Source organism: Malaclemys terrapin, chromosome 15, assembly GCF_027887155.1.
Source record: "Malaclemys terrapin pileata isolate rMalTer1 chromosome 15, rMalTer1.hap1, whole genome shotgun sequence".
Classification (NCBI taxonomy): domain Eukaryota; kingdom Metazoa; phylum Chordata; order Testudines; family Emydidae; genus Malaclemys; species Malaclemys terrapin.
The window spans coordinates 3,399,646-3,423,450 of record NC_071519.1 but is presented as its reverse complement, the minus strand read 5'-3'; the positions used below and the strand labels follow the sequence as shown (position 1 = coordinate 3,423,450).

General features: G+C 64.3%; 1 protein-coding gene across 1 annotated transcript in view; it reads right to left on the bottom strand.

Moving 5' to 3' along the window:
* Window positions 1–23,805, bottom strand: part of DNAH2 (dynein axonemal heavy chain 2) — a 143,964-nt gene that overhangs the window by 25,994 nt on the left and 94,165 nt on the right. The window contains 25 exon segments of the mRNA XM_054005333.1: window positions 329–462; window positions 630–778; window positions 1,104–1,254; window positions 1,479–1,545; window positions 2,817–2,965; window positions 3,232–3,357; window positions 3,965–4,129; window positions 4,206–4,322; window positions 4,844–5,013; window positions 5,502–5,643; window positions 5,774–5,890; window positions 6,328–6,538; window positions 7,639–7,778; window positions 8,851–8,983; window positions 9,855–9,994; window positions 10,525–10,685; window positions 10,774–10,941; window positions 11,408–11,557; window positions 11,790–11,920; window positions 12,713–12,798; window positions 13,331–13,519; window positions 13,783–13,887; window positions 14,691–14,915; window positions 15,528–15,726; window positions 23,434–23,525. Coding sequence (XP_053861308.1) covers window positions 329–462; window positions 630–778; window positions 1,104–1,254; window positions 1,479–1,545; window positions 2,817–2,965; window positions 3,232–3,357; window positions 3,965–4,129; window positions 4,206–4,322; window positions 4,844–5,013; window positions 5,502–5,643; window positions 5,774–5,890; window positions 6,328–6,538; window positions 7,639–7,778; window positions 8,851–8,983; window positions 9,855–9,994; window positions 10,525–10,685; window positions 10,774–10,941; window positions 11,408–11,557; window positions 11,790–11,920; window positions 12,713–12,798; window positions 13,331–13,519; window positions 13,783–13,887; window positions 14,691–14,915; window positions 15,528–15,726; window positions 23,434–23,525 — 3,617 coding nt within the window.

Genomic DNA, 23,805 nt, shown 5'->3' with positions numbered 1-23,805 from the left:
AAGGTGTCACCTGGCCTCTAACCCCTCCCTGGGTTCTCATGTTACACGCTCAGGTATTCTCCCTCGGTCAGTCTCCCATCCCCCATTGCAGACTATCCTAGCCACACTCCCCTGTCAGCATTCCCAGACCACAGTAAGAACAGTCCCAGTTCATCACAGCCCCCTAAGATATACCGCCCTTCTGTTCACCGGGGAATGGGGCATGGGGCCGAATCTCCGCGCTGGGCGAGGCGTCCCTGGATAACCAGCCACCCCACCCCAGAGGTGGACGCATCTCAGCGCTGGGCGAGGGGTCCCTGCGTCACCAGCTGCCCTGCCCCAGCCCCACCTCAGAATCTCGTCCTCCAGCTCCTTCAGCTTGGTCTTGCCAGCCGCGATGTTGAGCACGAGTGAGTCCTTCTGCTCCTCCAACTCAGGCCGCTCCTTCCGCACCACGGTGCCCAGCAACTGGGCCTCCAAGCTCTGCCGAGACGAGGGGCGTCAGGCCTGCCCGGGCTGCTGCAGGCTGGGGGTCCCTCCAGAGCAAGCCAGCCCCCATGTGCCACCCATCTCCAGTCGTCCCCCTAGCCCTGGAGGTTTCAGCCCCCTGGCAGTGACCCCTTACCCCCCAGGAACCGGCCCTGCCCCACCTGCTCCTTGACGGCGAAGTTGACGATGGTGGTCTGGGAGGAGGTCTCCGGGGTGTAGTGGGGGTTTGACAGCTTGGTGGTGAGGTAGAAGCGGAAGTCGGGGCTGTACTCCACCTCCTTGTCCGCCAGCCGCAGCAACAGGCGCCCACCTGGCACACACATGGGGGCAGTCAGGGCCCCCCGAACGCAGCCGGGCCCTGCCTGGGGATGTGAGCAGGGGCCCCAGGCCAGCCCCCACTCCCCTCCCAGAGCCAGGAGAGAACCCAGGAGTCCCGGCTCCCAGCCCCCCCTGCTCTAACCCATCAGCCCCCACTCCCCTCCCAGAGCCAGGAAGAGAACCCAGGAGTCTCGGCTCCCAGCCCCGCCTGTTCTAGCCCACCAGCCCCCACTCCCCTCCCAGAGCCGGGAGAGAACCCAGGAGTCCTGGCTCCCAGCCCCTGCCCCCACAGCGGAGGCCCGGGTGCCTGGCCTCACCAACTCTGGTGACGGACTTGTTGAGGATGGGGGCGAGCGAGGGGTCCAGCTCTTCCTGCACGTTCTGCAGCAGCACGGGCGAGCCGAACTGCACGGCGCCCTCCAGCACCCGCAGGTAGTCGCCCATCTGCAGGTCGATGATCTTCAGGCCCTGCAGGGGGCGCCAGCACCGGGGTGAGCAGTCAGTCCCCCACTCCCGGACCCTCTGCGCCCCCAGCCCTCGCCAGCTGCCAACCCCCGGGGGCACGGGATGGACAGGAGCCGGGAGGAGAGTGCAGAGGGCACACGGCAGGGTGTGGCCTAGTGGGGGCAGTGGCTCTGGTCAGCTCCGCCCCCCGAGTGAGTGGATCCCAGGCACCGCCCCCTGCTGCTCACCTTGGCAGCTTCCATGTTCTTGATCCACTTGGAGGCCTGGCACTGCGGGTCGATCATCAGCGGCCACCTGGCAACGGGGACAGGGGCAGATCAATGGGGCTCAGAGCTGGGCCGCCTCCTGCCAGGATCTCAGCGCCAGCCAGCACCTAGCGTTCGCCCCCCGTCCCCGCCTCAGCCGCTCCTCTGCCCCCCAGCGCAGCTGGGAAACAGCTGCCATGCCCCACCCGGGGCGAGGGATCCCTAGGTAACCAGCTGCCCGCCCCAGAGGTGGCTGCATCTCAGCTCCGGGGGAGGAGTCCCTGGATAACCAGCCACCTCGCCCCAGAGGTGGCTGAATCTCAGCGCCGGGCGAGGGGTCCCTGGGTAACCAGCCGCCCTGCCCAGAGGTGGCTGCATATCAGCGCCGGGCAAGGGGTCCCTGCCAGGGGCAATGCGTTGGGCGGGGCCGGGGGCAGTGTGTCGGGCGGGGCCGGGGGCAGTGCGTTGGGCGGGGCTGGGGCTGGGGCCAGCGCGGTGGACGGGGACAGGGCCGGGGGCAGCGCGGTGGACGGGGATAGAGCCAGGGGCAGTGCAGTGGACGGGACAGGGCCAGGGGCAGTGCGTCGGGCAAGGCCGGGGGCAGCGTGGTGGACGGGAACAGGGCCGGGGGCAGTGCGTCGGGCAGGGCCGGGGGCAGCGTGGTGGACGGGGACAGGGCCGGGGGCAGTGCAGTGGACGGGACAGAGCCGGGGGCAGTGCGTTGGGCGGGGCCGGGGGCAGTGTGTCGGGCGGGGCCGGGGGCAGTGCGTCGGGCGGGGCCGGGGCTGGGGCCAGCGCGGTGGACGGGGACAGGGCCGGGGGCAGCGCGGTGGACGGGGATAGAGCCAGGGGCAGTGCAGTGGACGGGACAGGGCCAGGGGCAGTGCGTCGGGCAGGGCCGGGGGCAGCGTGGTGGACGGGAACAGGGCCAGGGGCAGTGCGTCGGGCAGGGCCGGGGGCAGCGTGGTGGACGGGGACAGGGCCGGGGGCAGTGCAGTGGACGGGACAGAGCCGGGGGCAGTGCGTTGGGTGGGGCCGGGGGCAGTGCGTCGGGCGGGGCTGGGGCCGGGGCCAGCGCGGTGGACGGGGACAGGGCCGGGGGCAGTGCAGTGGACGGGACAGGGCCAGGGGCAGTGCGTTGGGCAGGGCCGGGGGCAGTGCATCGGGCAGGGCCGGGGGCAGCACGGTGGACGGGAACAGGGCCGGGAGCAGTGCGTCGGGCAGGGCCGGGGGCAGCGTGGTGGACGGGGACAGGGCCGGGGGCAGTGGATCAGGTGGGGCCGGGAGCACCGGAGGCAGGCCGGCGGCCAGGCCCCTCACCGGTTGCCGCGGGTGACGATGAGCCCGTTCTCGGTGGAGAAGGCATCGGAGGGCAGCCCCTGCAGGTTCCAGGTGCGCACGATGGTGGGGTTGCAGAGGAAGCTGTCGAAGGTGAACCGTGGCGAGCAGGGCACCTGCAGCTCCCGGATCTGCGGGCACAGAGCACAGGGTCACCGGGGCTGCCCGCCCCCCAGCTGCCCCATGGCGCGGGGCTCACAGGGGCAAGTGCCCGGAGCCCAGTGGGAGGACTTGGCCAGCGTGACTCAAAGGCAGCAAGCCCACCTGCCCCCTGGAGCCTCAGGGACATGTGGGGCCGGAGGGGGCGGCCCCCAGGCAGAGCGCCAGGCAGGGACAGCAGCAGTCGGGGCTCCGAGCGCTCGGGGTGCCGTGCCCAGGGCCCGCGGGTGCCAGACACCTGCTTCATCCAGATGCTGGAGACGATCTCGTCGCGGTAGCCGGACAGGAAGGGCCCCATGTAGGACAGGAAGGCAGCGGCCAGCAGGCAGTCGCCCACCACGTAGCCCAGGTCCTCCTCCAGCCCCTGCGGAGACAGCACGGCTGAGAGCCCCGCACCGCTGGGAGCCCCACCCCCCTGACCACCTTGGGATCCACGCCCCCCCCCCCCGGGATACATGCCCCCCAGGATCCCCGCCCCCACTGCCCCCCTTAGGATCCTGCCCCCTTGGGATCCCTGCCCCCACTGCCCCTCTTGGGATCCACACCCCCCGGGATCCCTGCCCCCCTGGGATCCCCACCCCCACAGCCCCCCTTGGGATCCATGTCTCCTGGGATCCTCCACCCCCACTGCTGCCCTTGGGATCCCCGCCTCCCAGATCCTGCCCCTGGGATCCCCACCCCACTGGGATCCCCGCCTCCCAGATCCCATCCGCTGGGATCCCTGCAGCCCCCTCCGGGATCCCCACCTCCCAGATCCCATCCGCTGGGATCCCTGCAGCCCCCCCCCCCGGGATCCCCGCATCCCAGATCCCATCCGCTGGGATCCCTGCAGCCCCCCCCCCCCGGGATCCCCGCATCCCAGATCCCGTCCGCTGGGATCCCTGCCCCCTGGCCTGGCTATGGCATTGCTGTACCCGACCCCCTGCCCCCCAGATCCTCCCCACTGGGATCCCTGCCCCCAGCCCCCATACCTGCACCGTCTCCTCCCAGCGTGCCTTTTCCCCCGCCAGCCCCGACACCAGCTTGTCAGCGCGGTCCAGCTTGATCTCCATCTCCTCGGAGCGCTTGCGCAGGTCCTCCTTCTGCGCCAGCTTTTCCTCGTACTCCTGCTTCAGCCGCTCCAGCTTCTCCGCCACCTGGGGGGGCAGAGCCGTGAGCCCCCCAGCGCCATGCCCAGCCCAGCGCCTCCCCCTCGCCCCTGGGCACACCGACCTCCCGCAGCTTCTCCTGTGCCTCGGCCTGCGACGCCTGCTTCTCGGCCAGCTGGGCCATGGCGGCGTTCATGCGGGCACGCTTGGGCTCCACCACCCGGTATATCCGGCCGTACATCTGGGGTGGGACAGCGAATGGTGAGCCCCCCGCACAGCACTGCCGCTGGCCTGGGAGAGGAGAACCCTGGAGTCCTGCCCCCCCCAGCTCTAACCACCAGACCTCACTCCCCTGCCAGAGCCGGGAGAGAACTCAGGAGTCCTGGCTCCCAGCCCCCTATGCTCTAACCCACCAGACCCCACTCCCTTCCCAGAGCCAGGGAGAGAACCTGACATTTGTTTCTCTTTCTCCTTCTTGTCTTCTGAGTTTTCACTCACAGCCATCGTCCTGCCAAACCTGGCACTCCCCTCCCCCAGCATGGCACCACTTGCCCTCAGCCTGGCACTCCCCTCCTGCCACCTCCCCAGCTCCCTCCCCCTAACTGTGGCCGGTCCCTCCGCACCCCAGCTCCCTCCCCATGCCTGTGGCTGGTGCCCGGCCCCTCCCCTCCCCAGATCCCTCCACCTGCCCGTGACTGGTGCCCGGCCCCTCCCCTCCTTGGCTGGCACGCCTCCCCTGCCCCACCCGCGCCAGCCCCTCACCTCCATGGCGCGCACCCACATGCAGAGGGACTTGGCGGCGAGTGAGACGCGCCCGATGATGTCAGGCTGGAAGTCGGGCTGGGAGCAGTACCCGCTGATCTTCTTCAGCACCTTGTCCGAGATGTTGTCCTTGTCGAAGTTGATCAGCTGTTTGATGAAGGTGGCCTCTCCTGGGGGGGCACCGGGATCAGGGGGGGCGGGGCCTGGGGACTGGCACATGCTGGGCACAGCCTGCCTGGCAATGACCCGCGAGGGGCAACCCGTCTCGGGGCCCAGCAACCCTCTGGGTGCCGGGCAGGGCCCTGCCTGCTCCTCCAGGCTGCTGCTGGGATCCCACTGCACACGGAGCAGCAGGACAGGGTGCCCACGGTGCCCACCTCACCCACTGCCCACCTCACCCACTCCCCCCCAGCCCAGTGCCAGCCCTCAGCTCCCCCTGCACTGTCTTCTGCGCCCCAACCACTGCCCGCCTCCTCTGCCCCCCAGCCCAGCGCCCGGCCCTCAGCTCCCCCTGCACCGCCTCCTCTGCCCCAGGTACTGCCCTCTTGCTCGCAGGCTCCACCCCTTAGTTCTCCCCCCAACCCCAGGCTCCTCCTCCTCAGCCCAAGCCCCGCCTCCCTCGGTCCCCCATCTGCCCTGGCCCCTCCCCACTCTTCACCCAGCTGCCTCTTGGCTTCAGCCCAGGTCGGCTCGTTGCCGCGCAGGATCATGACGGCCTGCATCACCGTCTCCACCAGCGTGGGCGGGCGCCCGTAGGACTTGATCTCCGTCATGTCCTTCTTGTTGAGCGACTCCAGGGCCTGTGGGGGCGGGGAGGCAGGTCGGGGAGGTGCCCGAGGGGAAGGGCCCCGCTGCCAAGGGCTCTGGAGCACCACCCGCAGGACAGACCCCAGAGCCAGAGCAGCTGGGTCCCACCCCTTTGCCCGTTACCTTCATGGCCTCCTCTAGCGCGGGCAGCGCCTCCTCCAGGTCCTTCTGGGCGTTGTCAGCCAGCGTCTTGCACTTGATCTCCTCCGCGGCGATCTTCTCGCTGTTAGCGCCCACCGTCTGGGGAGAGGGGCCAGGCAGGACAGCCGTGGGGCAGGGGCTTTGCCGAGTCTCCCCTCCTGCCCCACGCCCTCACCGCGTGTCTGGATCCGGGACCCCCCACGCCCGTCACCTGCGTACAGATCCGGATCCCCCGTTCCCATCACCCTGCGTCCGGATCCGGGCCCCCCATACCTGTCAGCCTGCGTCAGGATCCAGGCACCCCGCGCTCATCAGCCCACGTCCGGATCCGGGCCCCCTGCGCCCATCAGCCGAAGTCCTGATCCAGGCCCCCCCGTGCCTGTCAGCTCGCATCCGGATCTGGCCCCACCGTGCCCGTCAGCCCATGCCTTGATCTGAGCCCAGCGCCAAGCCCCACACTCAGATCCAAGCCTTGCCCCTGCACCCATCAGCCTGTGCCTGGATCCGAGCCCAGCCCCTGCCCCCGCCCGCCTCACCTTCTGCTGCTCGTCGGCCTCTCTCTTCTGCCGCACGATGATGACCAGGTACTCCTCGCACTGCTTCTGGAACTCCGCCACCTTCTTCTTGGCGTCCTCCAGCTCCAGCGACATCACCTCCACCTTGTGGCGTGTCTCGTCGATCTTGAAGAGCCCGTTGCGCAGCTTGTTGGCCTGGTCCGAGAGCTCCTTGCGCTTCTCCGCCAGGAGCCTGCGGGAAGATGGCCCCGGGGCCCTCCCACCTGAGCCACGCCCCGCAGCGCCGGGCAGGGCTCTCTGCCGGGCTACAGCCCCCACGATACACCAGGGACCCCTCTGATGCATCCCCAAGAGGGGACAAAGCAATGCCTCATGGGAGATGTAGTCTGGCTGGGGCGCCTGCCTAGAGAGGAGGATGGGAGCACGAGGCACCCGAACTACAACTCCCATGAGCCACTGTGGTGCCCATTGCCAATGAAATATTTCAATCCGGGGCTGAAACGACATTTGCCATGGGAAACCCGCCCCCCCTTTTCCCATCAATTCTGGGCCTCAGCCCAGGGGATGGGGCTACCGGAGCCTGGCAGATCCCCTCGGCTCCCCTGCCCCCGGGGAGACCCCTCCGCGTCCAGGCAGATCCCCTCGGCTCCCCTGCCCCCGGGGAGACCCCTCCGCGTCCGGGCAGATCCCCTCGGCTCCCCTGCCCCCGGGGAGACTCCTCTGCATCCAGGCAGATCCCCTCGGCTCCCACTGGCCCACCCCCGGGGAGACCCCTCCGCGTCCGGGCAGATCCCCTCGGCTCCCCTGCCCCCGGGGAGACCCCTCTGCGTCCGGGCAGACCCCCTCGGCTCCCCTGCCCCCGGGGAGACCCCTCCGCGTCCAGGCAGATCCCCTTGGCTCCCCTGCCCCCGGGGAGACCCCTCCGCGTCCGGGCAGATCCCCTCGGCTCCCCTGCCCCCGGGGAGACCCCTCCGCGTCCGGGCAGATCCCCTCGGCTCCCACTGGCCCACCCCCGGGGAGACCCCTCCGCGTCCGGGCAGATCCCCTCGGCTCCCCTGCCCCCGGGGAGACCCCTCTGCATCCAGGCAGATCCCCTCGGCTCCCACTGGCCCACCCCCGGGGAGACCCCTCCGCGTCCGGGCAGATCCCCTCGGCTCCCCTGCCCCCGGGGAGACCCCTCTGCGTCCGGGCAGATCCCCTCGGCTCCCACTGGCCCACCCCCGGGGAGAGCTCTCCACGTCCGGGCAGATCCCCTCGCGCTCCCACCGGCCCCTCGGCTCCCCAGCCAGTATCCCGGTGGCCAGCCCGCGGGACCGTGAGGCAGGGACTCACTTCTTGTAGCCCGAGACCAGCTCCAGGTAGTTGGTGGGGGTGACGTAGTTATGGCGCCGGAGCTCCAAGAGCATCTTCTGCGAGTAGGAGGCCACGGACCAGTGCATGGTCACAAAGATCCTGGCCACTTTCTTGTGGATCTGGGGAAGCAGATGGGTCCGGGTCAGCAGTGGGGAGGGGCGCCCAGACTGAGAGGGGTTGGTGGAGGGGAGGGGGCACCACCAGAGGCCCTGCACCCCCCTTGAGGGAGAAGATGGGAAGGGACCAGCTTTCGAGTAACCGATGTGTCTGCAGGGGGCACGGAGATGCAGCCACCTCTGGGGAGAGGCATGGCTGGCTCCAGCAAGGGGCGCGGATGGACGGTTGGCTCCGGGGAGGGGTTTGGCCAGTGATGGCGGCTCTGGGGAGGGGCACGGCGGCTGTCTCTGGGGAGGGGTGTGGCTGGTGATGGCAGCTCCGGGGAGGGGCGTGGCGGCTGGCTCCAGGGAGGGGCATGGCTGGTGATGGCGGCTCCGTTGAGGGTGGCCGGCTGGCTCTCAGGAGGCGTGTGGCCGGTGATGGCGGCTCTGGGGAGGGCGGCTGGTTGGGTCTGGGGAGGGGTGTGGCCAGTGATGGCGGCTCTGGGGAGGGGCACGGCGTCTGGGTCTGGGGAGGGGTGTGGCCGTTGATGGCGGCTCCAGCGAGGGCTGTGGCGGCTGGCTCTGGGAATGGGTGTGGCCGGTGATGGTGGCTCTGGGGAGGGGTGCGGCGGCTGGCTCTGGGGAGGGGTGTGGCCAGTGATGGAGGCACCAGGGAGGGGTGCGGTGGCTGGCTCCAGCGAGGGGTCTGGACGGTGATGGCGGCTCTGGGGAGGGGTACGGCAGCTGGCTCTGGGGAGGGGCACGGCGGCTGGCTTTGGGGAGGCGTGCAGCCGGTAATGGAGGCTCCGGGGAGGGGTGCGGCGGCTGGCTCTGGTGAGGGGTCTGGCTGATGATGGAGGCTCCGGGAAGGAGTACGGCGGCTGGCTCTGGGGAGGGGCGCCCAGCTGGAGAATCCTGGGTCCGGTTCGAAGCCCAGGGGAGTCTGGGAGGCCGAATGGGAACCCCGGGGCTGGGCTGCGGCCGGGACCCCGACTCCACGCCAGGCCGACTGACTCTGAGCACCGGCTCCCCCGGACAATCTCCCAGGGGGCCCTGGCCTGCCCCCCCAGCACAACCCGCGTGCGGCTCTCACCTCTGGCAGGCCCCCCAGGTCCACACCCTCAAGGTACTTCTCTGCTACCTCCAGCAGCGCCTGGCGCGGCCACTCCGAGAACCAGTCGATGGTGGTGCAGTTCACCAGCGCCGGGTACTGACGGATCCAGTTCCTGGGGAGACAGGGGGGTGCCAAGCTGAGCACTCCCACACCTCTGCCCCTCCCATCCTGCCCCCCATCCCTGGCCTGCTCCCACCCCACCCCCCAATTCTGCCCCGCCCCATCCCCATCCCTGCCCCGCTCCCGCCCCCATTTCTGCCCTGACCCCTCCCATCCTGCCCCTCATCTCTGCCCTGCTCCCACCCCCTCCCATCCCTGCTCCCTCCCGCTATGCCCCATCTCTTCCCTGCTCCCACCCCACCCCCCAATTCTGCCCCGCCCCATCCCATCCCTGCCCCACTCCTGCCCCTGCCCTGCTCCCGCCCCCATCCCTGCCCCGCTCCCACTCCTGCCCCATCCCCATCCCTGCCCCGCTCCCACCCCGTCCCCATCCCTGGCCCGCTCCCACCCCTGCCCTGCTTCCGCCTCATCACCGCCCCTTCCCGGTTCCCACCCCTTCCCTGCTCCCACCCCTGCCCTGTTCCCACCCCGACCCCATCCCAGGCCCGCTCCCACCTCATCACCACCCCTAAACCTGCTCCCACCCCCGTCCCTTCCCTGCTCCCACCCCTGCCCTGTTCCCGCCCGTCCCCATTCCTGCCCCTCTCCCACCCCTGCCCTGCTCCCAAATCCCCCCCGCCCCGTCCCCATCCCTTCCCTGCTCCCACCCTGCCTCCATCTCTGCCCCGCTCCTACCCATGCCCCATCTCTACCACGCTCCCACCCCACCATCTCCCTAGCTCCAGCCCTCACACAGCTGTGAACTCCTAGCTGTGCTCCCCCCCCCCCCCCCCCCGCTTTAGGTCCTGGCTGCCGGTGACTCCTGAGCTGCCCACCAGGGGGCGCTGTTTCTCCAGGCAGCAGCGCAGCTCCGGGCCCCTCACCTGAAGGGGTCCCCGATGGGGCTGAGGCAGACCACCACGTGCAGGTTGTTCCGCACCCTCTCGATCAGGTACCCAAAGAGGCTGTCGGCCGTCTCGGGGATGCCATCGGCTCGGGCCGCGTCAAGGATCATGGACTGGATCTGGGACAAAAGGGAAGTGTCTGCAGCTGGGCACAGAGTCCTGGGCACTGCCCCCTACAAGGGGCCCACCTCCCTCTCCAGCCACCGTGGGCAGCACCCACGTGCCGGCTGCGGGGGGGGGGGGGGAAATTGGGACAGTTCCTCCAGGGAAACGGGGGCAAAACTGCACATCAGGCCACAGTTGTGTGTAGGAGCCCAGGGCCAGGCTAGCAGGGGCTGTGGGTCGGGAGTGAAGGCCACCAGCAGAGCTGGGGGGGGGCAGGGCCGGGCTGGCAGGGGCTGCGGGTCGGGAGTGAGGGGCACCAGCAGAGCTGGGGGGGCAGGGCTGGGCTGGATAGGGCTGCGGTCAGAGGTGAGAGGCACCGGCAGCGCTGGGAGGGGGGGCAGGGCTGGGCTAGCAGGGGCTGCGGGTCGGGAGTGAGGGGCACTGGCAGGGCACTCCTTTGGCACAGCTGTCGCAGGGAGACCCCTGGGCCCTGCCAGCCCCTCGCCCGTGGTGCCCCCCAGCCGGTGCTGGCACATGCTCGCACCTCCTCAAACTCGTCGGCCTTGTAGAGGTTGGGCACCTCCCCGGAGCTCAGGATGTTGTTGATGTCCTCCAGGAAGGAGTCGTCCATGATCTGCGTGTCCACGAAGAGGAAGGTGGTGGGTTTCAGGTCCACCCCCGCCTGCCGGTACAGCTTCTTGATGTCTGTGGGGAGAGGCCGGGAGGCCGTCAGCTCCCGGGGAGCTGGCCACGTGGGAGGCCGAGGGCCGGGAGCAGGTCGGGGGGCACTCACCGTCTCTGAACTCCTGCTTGCGGTAGTGCTTGGTCACCTCGATCTGGAAGGTCTGGTCCTCGCAGATGGAGGAGGCCAGGCGTGCCAGGCTCTGGCGCCCGCTGCCCCCGATGCCCACCAGCAGCATGTTCCCGCGCGGCTGGCCGATCACCCTCACGATCCGGGTAACTGCCGGGGGAGCCGCTGGTCAGAAGGGGGCAGCCTGGAGCCGGAGTGGGCTGCTGACCGGTAGACCAAAAGGCTTGCATTGCATGCTGGGATTTTTCCTCCACCAAAAGTGGAGGCTGCAGTCAGCTCCCTCCATGGCACCCGAGGTGGGGTAAAGATTTAACTCCGAGAGATCTCGAAGAGCAAGGGGCCAGGACTCCTGGGTCCCATCTGCCGTTCCACTGCTGCCCTGAGCGGTGTGCCCCGGTTTCCCACGTTTGGGGAAGCGTGCGCGGCCTGCTTGGTCACGTGGGGCTCCGTGTCGGTTCACTCAGGGGCAGAGCAGGTTCTGGTCTGCAGCCAGGTGCCAGGGCTGGGCTGGCGATGGGGAGTGAGGGGCACCAGCGGGGCTGAGGGGGGAGCCATGGTGGCACCTGGCAGGGGCACAGTGCGGGAGGCGCCGCCTGCCCCGGCCAGCGTCACTCACTGTGTTCGATGGCATCTCTGAAGAGCACGAGCTGCATCTGCACCACGCCGGGCGTCTGGTTGTACTCGTCCAGCACCCGCTCCATCTCCAGCTTCAGGGCCGACAGGTCCACCAAGTCCTCGTACACCCGCGGCTCCCGCATGAAGTCCCCTGGCCGGCAGGCAAGAGGAAGGGTCAGTGCTCCCTGTCTGGGTCACCATCCAGCACGGACCCCAGGAGTCCTGGCTCCTAGGCCTGAGTCCCGCTCTAACCACTACAACCCTGCCCTCTTCTCCCAGAGCCGGGGAGAGAACCCAGGAGTCCTGGATCTCCCCACTAGCCCCAGAGCGGGGGCTTGGCAGTGCCAGTCAGACCGCCAGGCCCGGCGCCCCGTGGCGCTCACCGAAGATGGGCGGGCACTTGCTGGGGCAGAGGTTGTGGAAGGTCAGGTCGAAGAAGGAGCCCAGCTTCTCGCTCAGGAGGGCGACGAAGGAGTCCTTGTCGGCCGAGTCCACCAGGCGGTCGGAGAAGACCCTGCCGAGAGAGGGGGCTGGACTCATGTGCTGGGGGTTGCCCCACCCCCAGGAGCAGGGAGAAGCCAGGCCCCACGTGGGAGGAAAGAGGGGGGGGCGTCGTCTCACGGAACCCCCGATGCCACAGGAGGACCCAGGAGGCTGGACGCAGCGTGGCCGGCCGTGGGGGGAGGGGAGATGTCCCCCGGCACCGCGATGGCAGTGCCCGGGAGGCTGGAGGCGGGGCGTGGCCGGCCGTGGGGGGAGGGGAGATGCCCGCTGGCACCGGGATGGCAGTGCCCGGGAGGCTGGAGGCGGGGCGTGGCCGGCCGTGGGGGGAGGGGAGATGCCCGCCGGCACCGGGATGGCAGTGCCCGGGAGGCTGGAGGCGGGGCGCGGCGTGGCCAGCCGTGGGGGAGGGGAGATGCCCGCCGGCACCGGGATGGCAGTGCCCGGGAGGCTGGAGGCGTGGCGTGGCCGGCCGTGGGGGGAGGGGAGATGCCCGCCGGCACCGGGATGGCAGTGCCCGGGAGGCTGGAGGCGGGGCGCGGCGTGGCCAGCCGTGGGGGAGGGGAGATGCCTCCCAGCACCGGGATGGCAGTGCCCGGGAGGCTGGAGGCGGGGCGCGGCGTGGCCGGCTGTCGTGGGAGGGGAGATGCCCGCCGGCACCGGGATGGCAGTGCCCGGGAGGCTGGAGGCGGGGCGCGGCGTGGCCAGCCGTGGGGGAGGGGAGATGCCCGCTGGCACTGGGATGGCAGTGCCCGGGAGGCTGGAGGCGGGGCGCGGCGTAGCCAGCCGTCGGGGGAGGCTCTACCTGAAGCACTCGTGAATCCACAGGCGGGTGAGGCTGGGCTTGGTATCGTGGAAGTCCTTGTGCGCCCGCAGCATGCCCTGGAACACCTGCGCCAGGGGCAGAGCCTGAGCCACCGGCTGGGGACCCTCCCCCACCCGTCCCGCCCCCCCAAGCTGAGCCAGCCAGTCCCCGCCCTGGGGCTGGATGGGAGCCAACGCCCCCTAGAGGGGACAGGCCCCTGCCCCATTCCCCGCCCCCCTGAGCCAGCCAGTCCCTGCCCTGGGGCTGGGTGGGAGCCGGCGCCCCCTAGAGGGGACAGGCCCCAGGCCCATTCCCCGCCCCCCTGAGCCAGCTATTCCTAGAAGTCTCTCGCCCAGAACCCGTCTGCGTGTGGCTGCTCCTGTGATGGGCAGGACAGGGACCCAACGTGCAGGACACACTGAGGGGCTGGCACTGGGCACCAACACCAAACCTCTGCTGGATTCCTCCCTGTGCCAGCCCCGGTCTTGCCAGGGGCCTTCTGTGCCCCCAACCCCCATGTGTGGGCACAGCAGATACTGTGAGCGGGGCCCCCTGGCTCCATGCTGGGCTCCGGGCTCAGCTCTGACCCAGGGGGCGAGCGGGGCACCAGCCGGGTACCTTGGAGATGTCGCGCAGGTTGAAAAGGTAGTGGATCTTGGCGGGCGTGGGCAGGAACTTCTGCACCACAGCATGGTACAGCTCGACCGTGGCCTCGGTGGTGACGTTCCCAAGCGGCTTCACCGCCTCCTCGAAGTTCTGCAGCTTCTGGTTGAGCATGGTGCCGAAGATGCGCCGGATCTGCGTCTCCTGTGGGGTGCCCAGAGTGGCACCTAGCGCCAGTTGCTCTCCACCCCGCCCGCCTGTGGGTCCCCCTGTTCCCAGTGCAGGAGAGAGGGGACGCAGCTGACTGGGCTGTGGGCATCCTGGGGGCTGAGAGGCCTGGCACCCACCTGCTCTAAGGAAAGGGTGCCCAGGGGCAAATGGCACCAGGGAGAGGGGGCCCCAAGGCCCAGCTGTTGCACAAAGCTGCTCTGACTCTGCTGTGTGGCACGTGGCTAAGCCGTCCTTACCGTGGGGAAGGTCATGTTGATGAGGTTGAATCTGCTCTGAAGCCGGCCGGATATGACGGTTCGGCCGCCTCCCGGGGGGCCCATGGCCGCCATCAAGAACATGTCCTGAGGGGAGACAACCAAAGTCAAGCGAGGCCTTTCTTCTCCCCCCAGCTGGAGGGGCCTGCGGCGCAGGAGGGGCGGCACGGCTGCCGCATACTAATAGCACTGCAGCGGCAGCACCCGGCGCTGACATCTGCTGTGGCCCACGCCAACTAGATTCCGGGCACAGGCGCCCACCTCAGCAGGTGCCCTGTCCGCATGGACTGTTGGAACGACCTCCCCGCGGTGCAGCCGCCATCCTCACCAGCTTTTCCCACCAGGATGGGGGGGGCTCTTAAGTACCCGTCCCAGGAGGGGTTGGGACAGTTCTCTGGCCTGTGCCAGCGCGCCTGTCCCGCTTTGGAATCCATCCAGCTAGTACCCGGAGGAGAGCAAAGCGCTGCCCTGGGCCCCGGCGCTGCCAGCTGCCCCGGCCTGCAGGGACCCCGCCTCCGCCGAGCTCCCCCGACCTGAAGGGGGGACACGCTGAAGAAAGGGGGCAGGCCCAGCAGGTGACACAGCTGAGCCCCTCCCCGGGCAGCGAGCCACTCAGCGCCCGGCAGAGAGGCGGCACCAAGGGGGCTGGGGTTGGCACAGCTCAGTGCTGGGTGCCCCCCCCAAATGAGACTGTGCAGAGACCCCTCGGAGAAGTGTTTCCAGGGGCCGAGCCAGCCGCCCGTCTGGCTGCAGAATAGTCCCTGGGAGGACGTGCCCGCCCCGCCGGCCACCCCCGAGACGCAGCAGGTGTGAGCCATGGGGCTCGCAGCCCAAGCCCCGGAGGGAGTCAGACGGGCAGCGACGCAGACCGGCAGTGCCGGGCTCCTCACCTTGATGTATTTGATGGTTTGCTTCTCGCGGTCGTACCAGAAGCCGTAGTCGATCCAGAGGCGCAGCAGCTCCAGTGGGGGCTGGGAGCCGAAGGCGTCCTTGGCCGGCATGTTGAGATCATCCATGAAGGTGATCATGCTCTTGCCGCCCATGGGCACGTAGACCCCCTTGGTCCTCTTCTCTACCCGGCTCTCGATGATGTTCTGCACATTGTTGGATGTGGTCTGGGGGCGGGGGGGGGGGGGGGGGGGGAAGGACGTGAGGTTGAGCAGGGACCTGAGTCCACGGACAGCAGGGGGCTTGTGGCTCCATGGGACGGGCCCAGGGCCCAGCCCCACCCAGGGGTCAGCCCTTCCCCGTGGGCCAACAGGCACGTCACTGGACTGAGAGTTTGGATGTGACTGCCAGCCTGTGACTACCCGGTACCTGCCCAGCCGCCAACGCCTGCCCAGCACCTGCCCAGCCTCCCCGACACCTCCCCAGCCTCCGTCTGCCAGCCACTGACTGCCCGGCACCTGCCCAGCCACCAAAGATTGCCGGGCACCCATTAGCTCTGGGAGGGGAGTGGGGGCTGCAGGGTTAGAGCAGCGGGGGCTGAGAGCCAGGACTCCCGGGTCCTCTCCCTGGTTTGCTCTAACTCACGTGTGACCAGAGCTAAGTCCCTTCCCCCACACATTTGCCACTGTTTCCCCTGCGTATAAAGGGCTGAGGATACTTCCCTCCCTCAAGGGGGCTGTGCCACTACATGGCTCCATGGCCCCCCTGGCCCAGCACAGGGGGCTCTCCATGGCCCTGCCCCCCTAGCCCGGCACTGGGGGATCTCCATGGCCCGTTACCTGTGCCGACATGTTGACGGTCAGCACGGCCCACTTGGTGTTGTCCAGGGACTGCAGCACGCTCTGGGCAATGGAGGTCTTCCCGGTGCCGACCGGGCCCACGAGCAACACTGGGTTCTGATTGGACACCAGGGCGTTCACCAGGTAGTTGTAGCGCACCGTGTCCACCGTGGGGACGATGATCTTATAGAAGGGGGCGCTGGGGAGAGGGGGACAGATGGGAGCATCAGCCCGAATCATAGAATATCAGGGTTGGAAGGGACCACAGGAGGTATCTAGTCCAACCCCCTGCTCAAAGCAGGACCTAATCCCAACTAAATCATCCCAGCCAGGGCTTTGTCAAGCCGGGCCTTAAAAACCTCCAAGGATGGAGATTCCACCACCTCCCTAGGTAACCCATTCCAATGCTTCACCACCCTCCTAGTGAAATAGTGTTTCCTAATATCCAACCTAGACCACCCCCACTGCAACTTGAGACCATTACTCCTTGTTCTGTCATCTGCTACCATTGAGGACAGTCTAGATCCATCCTCTTTGGAACCCCCCTTCAGGTAGTTGAAAGCAGCTATCAAATCCCTCCTCATTCTTCTCTTCTGCAGACTAAACAATCCCAGTTCCCTCAGCCTGTCCTCATAAGTCATGTGCCCCAGCCCCCTAATAATTTTTGTTGCCCTCCGCTGGACTCTTTCCAATTTTTCCACATCCTTCTTGTAGTGTGGGGCCCCAAACTGGACACAGTACTCCAGATGAGGCCTCACCAATGTCGAATAGAGGGGAATGATCACGTCTCTCGATCTGCTGGCAATGCCCCTACTTATACAGACCAAAATGCCATTAGCCATCTTGGCAACAAGGGCACACTGTTGACTCATATCCATCTTCTTGTCCACTGTAACCCCTAGGTACTTTTCTGCAGAATGGCTGCCTAGCCACTCGGTCCCTAGTCTGTAGCAGTGCAGGGGATTCTTCCTTCCTAAGTGCACTTGTCCTTTTTGAACCTCATCAGATTTCTTTTGGCCCAATCCTCCAATTTGTCTAGGTCACTCTGAACCCAATCCCTACCCTCCAGCGAATCCACCTCTCCCCCCAGCTTAGTGTCATCTGCAAACTTGCTGAGGGTGCAATCCATCCCATCACCCAGATCATTAATGAAGATGCTGAACAAAACCAGCCCCAGGACCGACCCTTGGGGCACTCCGCTTGATACCGGCTGCCAACTGGACCCGGCGGGCTGAGGTGATAGCCACTAAGAACGCCACCTTCCACGACAGGTGGGACCACGAACACGTGGCTAAGGGCTCAAAAGGAGGCCCCGTGAGACCAGGTTTAGATCCCAGAGCGGGACCAGGGGTCTGGCATAAGGAAATGCCCAATCTAACCCTTTCAGAAACCGGGCTATCATGTGATGTGAGAACACAGACAGGCCCAGCACCGGGGGATGGAAGGCTGAAAGGGCTTCCTGGCATAAGGCCCGGGAATGTGTGCCCCCGTTTGTTGATGTAGTACATGGCGGTCATGTTGTCCGTGAGGACTCTGACCACCTTCCCCTGTATGTGGTGGCAAAAGGCCACGCATACCAGATGTACAGACCTGAGCTCCCTGACATTTATGTGCAGGGTTAGCTCCTCTGGTGACCACATACCCTGGGTCCTGAAATCCCCCATGTGGGCTCCCCAGCCCAGGTCCGAGGCGTCCGACACTAGATCTAGTGAGGGATGAGGCTCTCGGAAGGGGATACCGTGGAGCATGTTGCTCGGGAGGGACCACCAATGGAGGTTTGCCACCACCCTGGGCGGCACTGTGACAACCTTGTCCAGGCAGTCCCTGGCCTGGGAGTACCGGGAGGCCAGCCAAAGCTGGAGGGGCCTCATCTGAAGCCTGGCATGTCGCACCACGTAGGTGCATGCTGCCATGTAGCCTAGTATTTGAAGGCACACACGATAACCGTGATAAGCTTTTCACGGTTATCGGAAAAGCCGTGATGGAGGCAATGAGAGCCTTGAGCGTCTCGAACCTGTCCCGTGGGAGGGAGGCCGTGGCTACTCGGGAATCTAGCAGCACCCCTATGAATTGTATATGCTGGACTGGGAGTAACATGGATTTCTCCTCATTTACCAGTAGGCCTAGAGCCCCGCAGGTGTCTAACAAGAACTTCACCTGCTGCTGCACCAGAGCACGAGACCGGCCCTTGAGTAGCCAGTCATCGAGGTAGGGGAAGATCTGCAGCCCTCGCCTCCTGAGGTGGGCCGCCACCACTGCCATACACTTTGTAAATACCCTGGGGACAGTAGAAAGGCCAAAGGGGAGGACCGTAAATTGGAAGTGGTCCTGACCCACCAGGAAACGGAGGTAGCGCCTGTGACCCTTGAAAATGTGGATGTGAAAGTACGCACCCTGGAGGTCCAGCGCAGTAAACCAATCCCCCTGGTCTAGGGATGGAATAATAGAGGCCAGGGACACCATGCGGAATTTGCAACGCACCAGAAACTGGTTGAGGTTCCGCAGGTCGAGGATGGGCCGAAGCCCACCCTTTGCCCTGGAGATGAGGAAATACCTGGAGTAAAAACCCTTGCCCTGGTATTCCTGAGGTACTCGTTCCACCGCTCCCAGAGAGAGGAGGTGCTCTACTTCCTGGTAAAGGAGTAAGGCATGCTCCGGGGACCCGTCCGGCTGCCTGGACGGGGGACAAGTGGGAGGGGCCGAAACAAACTGCAGCTTGTACCTTTGGGAGATGGTACTGAGGACCCATTGGTCCGACATGATATGGAACCATCGCAGTCAGAAGTCCGATAAATGGTTTAGAAAAGGTAACTTATTAACTGGGTGGGGGTACACTGGCAACAGGCTCGGTGACCCCCCTCAACAAGTCAAAAACGCCGTTTTCCCTGCCGTTTGGCCTTCGAGGCCTTAGGCCGTGGGGCCAAGCGGGATTGGCGTTGGGACTGACGTCTTTGATCCCTCTGCCGCTTAGGCAGGGGTTCATATCTGCCCTTAGCTTGCGGAGCAGAGGGTTGAGGCCTGGGTTTGTCCTTAGCAGGCAGGACGTAGAGGCCTAGCGTCTGCAGGGTAGTACGGGAGTCCTTCATCCCGTGCAGACGGGTGTCTGTCTGGTCCACGAAAAGGGCCTTGCCATCAAATATGCATTATGGACTGGAATTCTGATGACAGCCCCGAAAGCGAGAGCCACACCGCCCATCGCATGGAGACAGCGGTCGCCATCGAACGAGCGGCTGTATCTGCAGCATCCGAAGCCGCCTGGAGAACCGCTTTGGTGGCGGTCGCACCCTCTTCAACCAACACCCTGAACTCCTTCACCTCCTTGTCAGGAATGAGGGGCTCAAATTTGGGGAGGGATCCCCACAGGTTAAACTCGTAGCAGCTCAGAAACGCCTGATGGTTGGCCACTCTGAGCTGGAAACTCGTTGACTAATAAACCTTTTTACCAAAGGCATCAAGTCTACGAGCATCCTTGTCCTTTGGCGTGGGTGTGGGCTGGCCATTCCATTCACGGTGGTGGACCGACTCAACCACTAGGGAGTTTGGAGCTGGGTCGGTATAAAGGTACTCGAGACCCCTCGCAGGGACGAAGTACTTCCTCTCGGCCTTCTTGGAAATAGGCCCAAGAGAGGGTGGGGTCTGCCAAAGGCCAGTGGTGATGTTGGCAACTCCCTGATGGAAAGGGAGCGCCACACACCCCGGTACCGAGGAGGCGAGGACATTGAAGAGGGTGTCAGCGGGCTCCTCAATCTCCTCAGCCCGGAGCTTGAGGTTGGCTGCCACCCTCCGAAGCAGCTCTTGGTGGGCTTTAAAGTCCTCCTGGGAAGAAGGAGGCGGTACCGCAACCGAATCGCCCTGCACCGAAGGGGTGGGTGGCGTGGCGACTTCAGTGGCTAACGGCACCGTGGGCTCCCCATACGGGTTCGGTGCTGGAGTCGGTGCCGGAGGTTCGGCACCCACGAGTTGATCTCGGTGCCGTGAAGGTGACACGGGTCGGCACTGAGAAGCTCCAGCCACAGAGTGAGGGCCTGGCTGCGCAGGTGCCTGAGGCCACGGTGCCCACTGGCACCACTGTCCCTGCCAGGGCACGGCCTGGAGCAGAGGTGCATCGGGCGCCGGCAGGGCAGGCTGGTCCTGCGGTGCCGTGCGGCCCTGGGAGAGATGGCTGCGCGCCAACGCCGAGGCGCGGGAGGAGCGCACGGTGCCGTAAGAGCGGCTGGAGCGGTCCTGATCGTGACGACTCCTTCCCCGAGACTTCGACCTAGAGGAGGTCGAGACATATATGTCTGAGGAGCTGTCCCTGGATTCATTGCGGCGCCTGTGGCCACGGTGCCTCGGTGCCAGGGACTCTCGGGACGCGCCACAAGCATGGGATCTGTGACGGCGGGTGCCCGAATTGGAGCATCGGTGCCGACGGCGTCGCGACTTGTCCCTCTCGGACTTGCTGGAAGAGGAACAGCGCTGTCTCTTGCCTCTTCCTCGACGGCGCTCAAGGCCGGGAGTGGGATCTGCTCTTGGAAGAGTCCAGATGCGGAGTCGACGCGGGGCTCTAATAGGCACCTTGACCAGGGAAGGTGCGTCGGCCTCCGACACCTCCGGAGAGTGCTGATGGGCGCCCAAAGGCGGCTTTCCACGGGACCGGGGGCCCGACTGCAGTGGCGCTCCCGGCACCGGAAGTGTCAGTATATCGTGTGCAGCCTGAGCTGCCTCCAGTGTCGAAGGCAGGTGTACCTCCAGTGAGGCTCGCGCGGACAGGACTGGACTACTCCGCTCAGCGTGAGTCGGAGGTCTCTGTCCCGGTGGGGATCGTGGGCTGCCCAACTTGGGTCTGGCCTCACCCTTATTCTTCTCGCGGTGCCACTGAGACTTCCCTGGCTTCTTAGCTGGGGAGCGGTGCCGTGACGTCGACGGTGCTTTGCTGTGCATCGGGGAGGCGGTGCCTGGTGCCAATTCAGAACGACACACTGGAGGCGCCTCACCACGTGCCGATGACGCGGAGCCCGGCGCGGTGTCAGGTTGACGCACTGGTGCCGGGGCCAATGCCGACTCCATTAAAAGAGCCCGGAGTCGGATCTTACGCTCCTTCTTCGTCCGTGGCTTGAAGGAGCGGCAGATCTTGCACTTCTCACTACCGTGAGACTCGCCCAGACAGCGAAGACACTGATTGTGGGGATCGCTTCTGCGCATAGAATTGCGACAGGAGTCGCACGACGTGAAGCCTGCGCCACGGGGCATGCCCTGAGCCAGGCACTCACGAAAGAAAGTTCAATAACGGAGAGAGATTAGTGAACCGGATACCACTAAGCTACCTACGCTGCAGGTACACTAAGCTGGAGCAAGTTCTGACTACCTTCACTGGCGGCAAGAAGGAACTGAGGGTGGGGGGAGCCCCCTTTATGGCCCGATATACCGGCGCCACTCCAGAGGTCGCAGCGACGCTCCCCCACTACGGATACTGCTAAGGGAAAAACTTCCGGCACCGGTGCACGTGGCGAGCACGCACACCTATAGTGGAATACACATGAGCAATCACTCGAAGAAGAACAATCAGTTAGACACATACACAATGGGAAATGACTACCTAGGAAGGAGTCCTGCAGAAAGGGATCTGGGGGTCTGGTGGACCACAAGCTAAATATGAGTCAACAGCGTAACACTGTTGCAAAAAGAAGGAACATAATTCTTGGCTGTATTAGCAGGAGCGTCGTAAGCAAGACACGGGAAGAAATTCTTCTGCTCTACTCCGCACTGATTAGGCCTCAACAGTTCGGGGCGCCACATTTCAGGAAAGATGTGGACAAATTGGAGAGAGTCCAGAGAAAAGCAACAAAAATAATGAGGGGTCTAGAAAACATGAGCAATGAGGGAAGATTGAAAAACTCAGGTTTCTTTAGTATGGAGAAGAGAAGACTGAGAAGGGACATGATAGCAGTTTTCGAGTACCTAAAAGGTTGTTACAAGGAGGAGGGAGAAAAATTGTTCTTCTTAACCTCTGAGGATAGGACAAGAAGCAATGGGCTTAAACTGCAGCAAGGGCAGTTCAGGTTGGACATTGGGAAAAATGTCCTCTCAGGGTGGTTAAGCACTGGAATAAATTGCCCAGGGAGGTTGTGGGATCTCCATCTGTGACGTTATTGACATAAACTGGGACCATATAGATCATTGTTGCAACCAAAGTCCTGCAGTGGCATCAAATCTTGTATAAAGGGGGTCAAATGGGGTGTCTAAGACAAGGTTATGGTTTGCTGGTTATGATTATGCTGTCTATATGTGTGTATCAGTTTTGTAGTTGAAGTTATGAATATTGGCTCTGTACTGTCCGTATGGCAAACTTATGCTATGCTTCTGAGTGACATCCCAGACAAGCTGAGATTAGCTCTGTCTAGCCTGCTTAATGGCCCATTAAGGACCATCAGCTATACATTGAGAGAAGGCAAATATGCCTTCTGACTCAGCAAAGTATGCAGGAACTGGCCCATGTGACTCCAGGCTCCATTTTGCTGTAATTTTCCACAGTAAGAACAAAGAGATGTTCTTACACCTGGAAAAGACTATATAAGGCTGATGCCTCATCTCCATCTGGTCTTCAGTCCTGCTTCTTATCTCTGGAGGAACTTTGCTACAAGCTGAAGCTTTGAACAAAGGACTGAGGACCCATCCCAGCTGGGGATGTTCCAGAGACTTGATTTGAACCTGCAGTTTATTCTATCGCTGCTGCAAGCCTGAACCAAGAACTTTGCCATTACTGTATGTAATTGATTCCATTTAACCAATTCTAACTCTCATCTCTATCTTTTTCCTTTTATGAATAAACCTTTAGATTTTAGATTCTGAAGGATTGGCAACAGCGTAATTTGTGGATAAGATCTGATTTGTATATTGACCTGGGTCTGGGGCTTGGTCCTTTGGGATCGGGAGAACCTTTTTCTTTTACTTGGGTATTGGTTTTCATAACCATTTGTCCCCATAACGAGTGGCACTGGTGGTGATACTGGGAAACTGGAGTGTTAAGGAGATTGCTTGTGAGACTTGCGGTTAGCCAGTGGGGTGAGACCGAAGTCCCCTTAGTCTGGCTGGTTTGGTTTGCCTTAGAGGTGGAAAAACCCCAGCCTTGGGCTGTAACTGCCCTGTTTGAGCAATTTGTCCTGAGTTGGCACTCTCAGTTGGGTCCCATCAGAACCGCATCGTCACACCATCATTGGAGGTTTTTAAGAGCAGGTTACACAAACACCTGTCAGGGATGGTCTAGATACCTAGTCTTGCCATGAGTGCAGGGGACTGGACTAGATGACCTCTTGAGGTCCCTTCCAGCCCTATGATTCTATGATGGCTGGTATGACTCTACAAGGACATGTGATGTGACCACATGTCTCTAGACTCCATCTTGGGATGTCAGTAATTTTCCACAGACCAGTCTCGGAGCCAAGCTTTGACACAAAGGGCTAACAGCTACATAAGGGAGGGAGTGACATCATCTGGGGTTCTTCACGCCCTACCCAAGACTCCTGGAAACACCTGAGGAACAAAGACTGACCTGAGGGAAGTGTTGGACCCAGGCTAAAGGGATTTTTAGCCTGTGACTGGAGCCTGGGGATCCAAGTGTTAAGCAAGTGCAGCTTGCCCCTTAAGGATCTGCAGCCTGCTTGTATCATCTCATAGGGTGAGGATCTGCTATTCAGAGCCGATCTATGTAGTATATTGAGCTTAGTTTGCGTTTTTTGTTTATTTTCTAGGTAATCGTCCTTGATCTGTTTGCTATCCCTTAGAATCACTTAAAATCTATCGTTTGTAGGAGATTCCCAGAGCGTGCGCTTCTCCCCCCAGCTTAGGAACCCCACTTCTCCTGCTCAGACTGGCTCCAGCTTAGGTGATGAGAGCCCATCTCAGCCCCCAGCAACCAGTTACTCACTTGGATGGGTACCTCCACATTTTGGGCAGCTTGTCCTCAAACGAGGCCCAGTTCTTCCTCTTGGGGTCAACAAAATACTCGTAGACGGTGTCCTGGAGGGAGCAGGGAGAGCCCGTGAGGGGCCCGGGCCTGGGAGCGCCCAACACGTGGCCAGGACAGGAGCTGGAGCTGGGGCCCATCAAGGGGATCAGGCCCTGGGCTCAGCAGAGCCTTTTGGCTGGGGACTACGGAGGGCTTGAGGTGTCAATGCCATGAAGAGAGATGGAAGCGGGGCAGGAATGGGAGGAAATGACATGGAGCTGCTCACCCCCGGCAAGCGCTGTCCCTCTTCCCTTCCCCTATTGGCCATTCCCCTCCCATCACCCTCTTGGC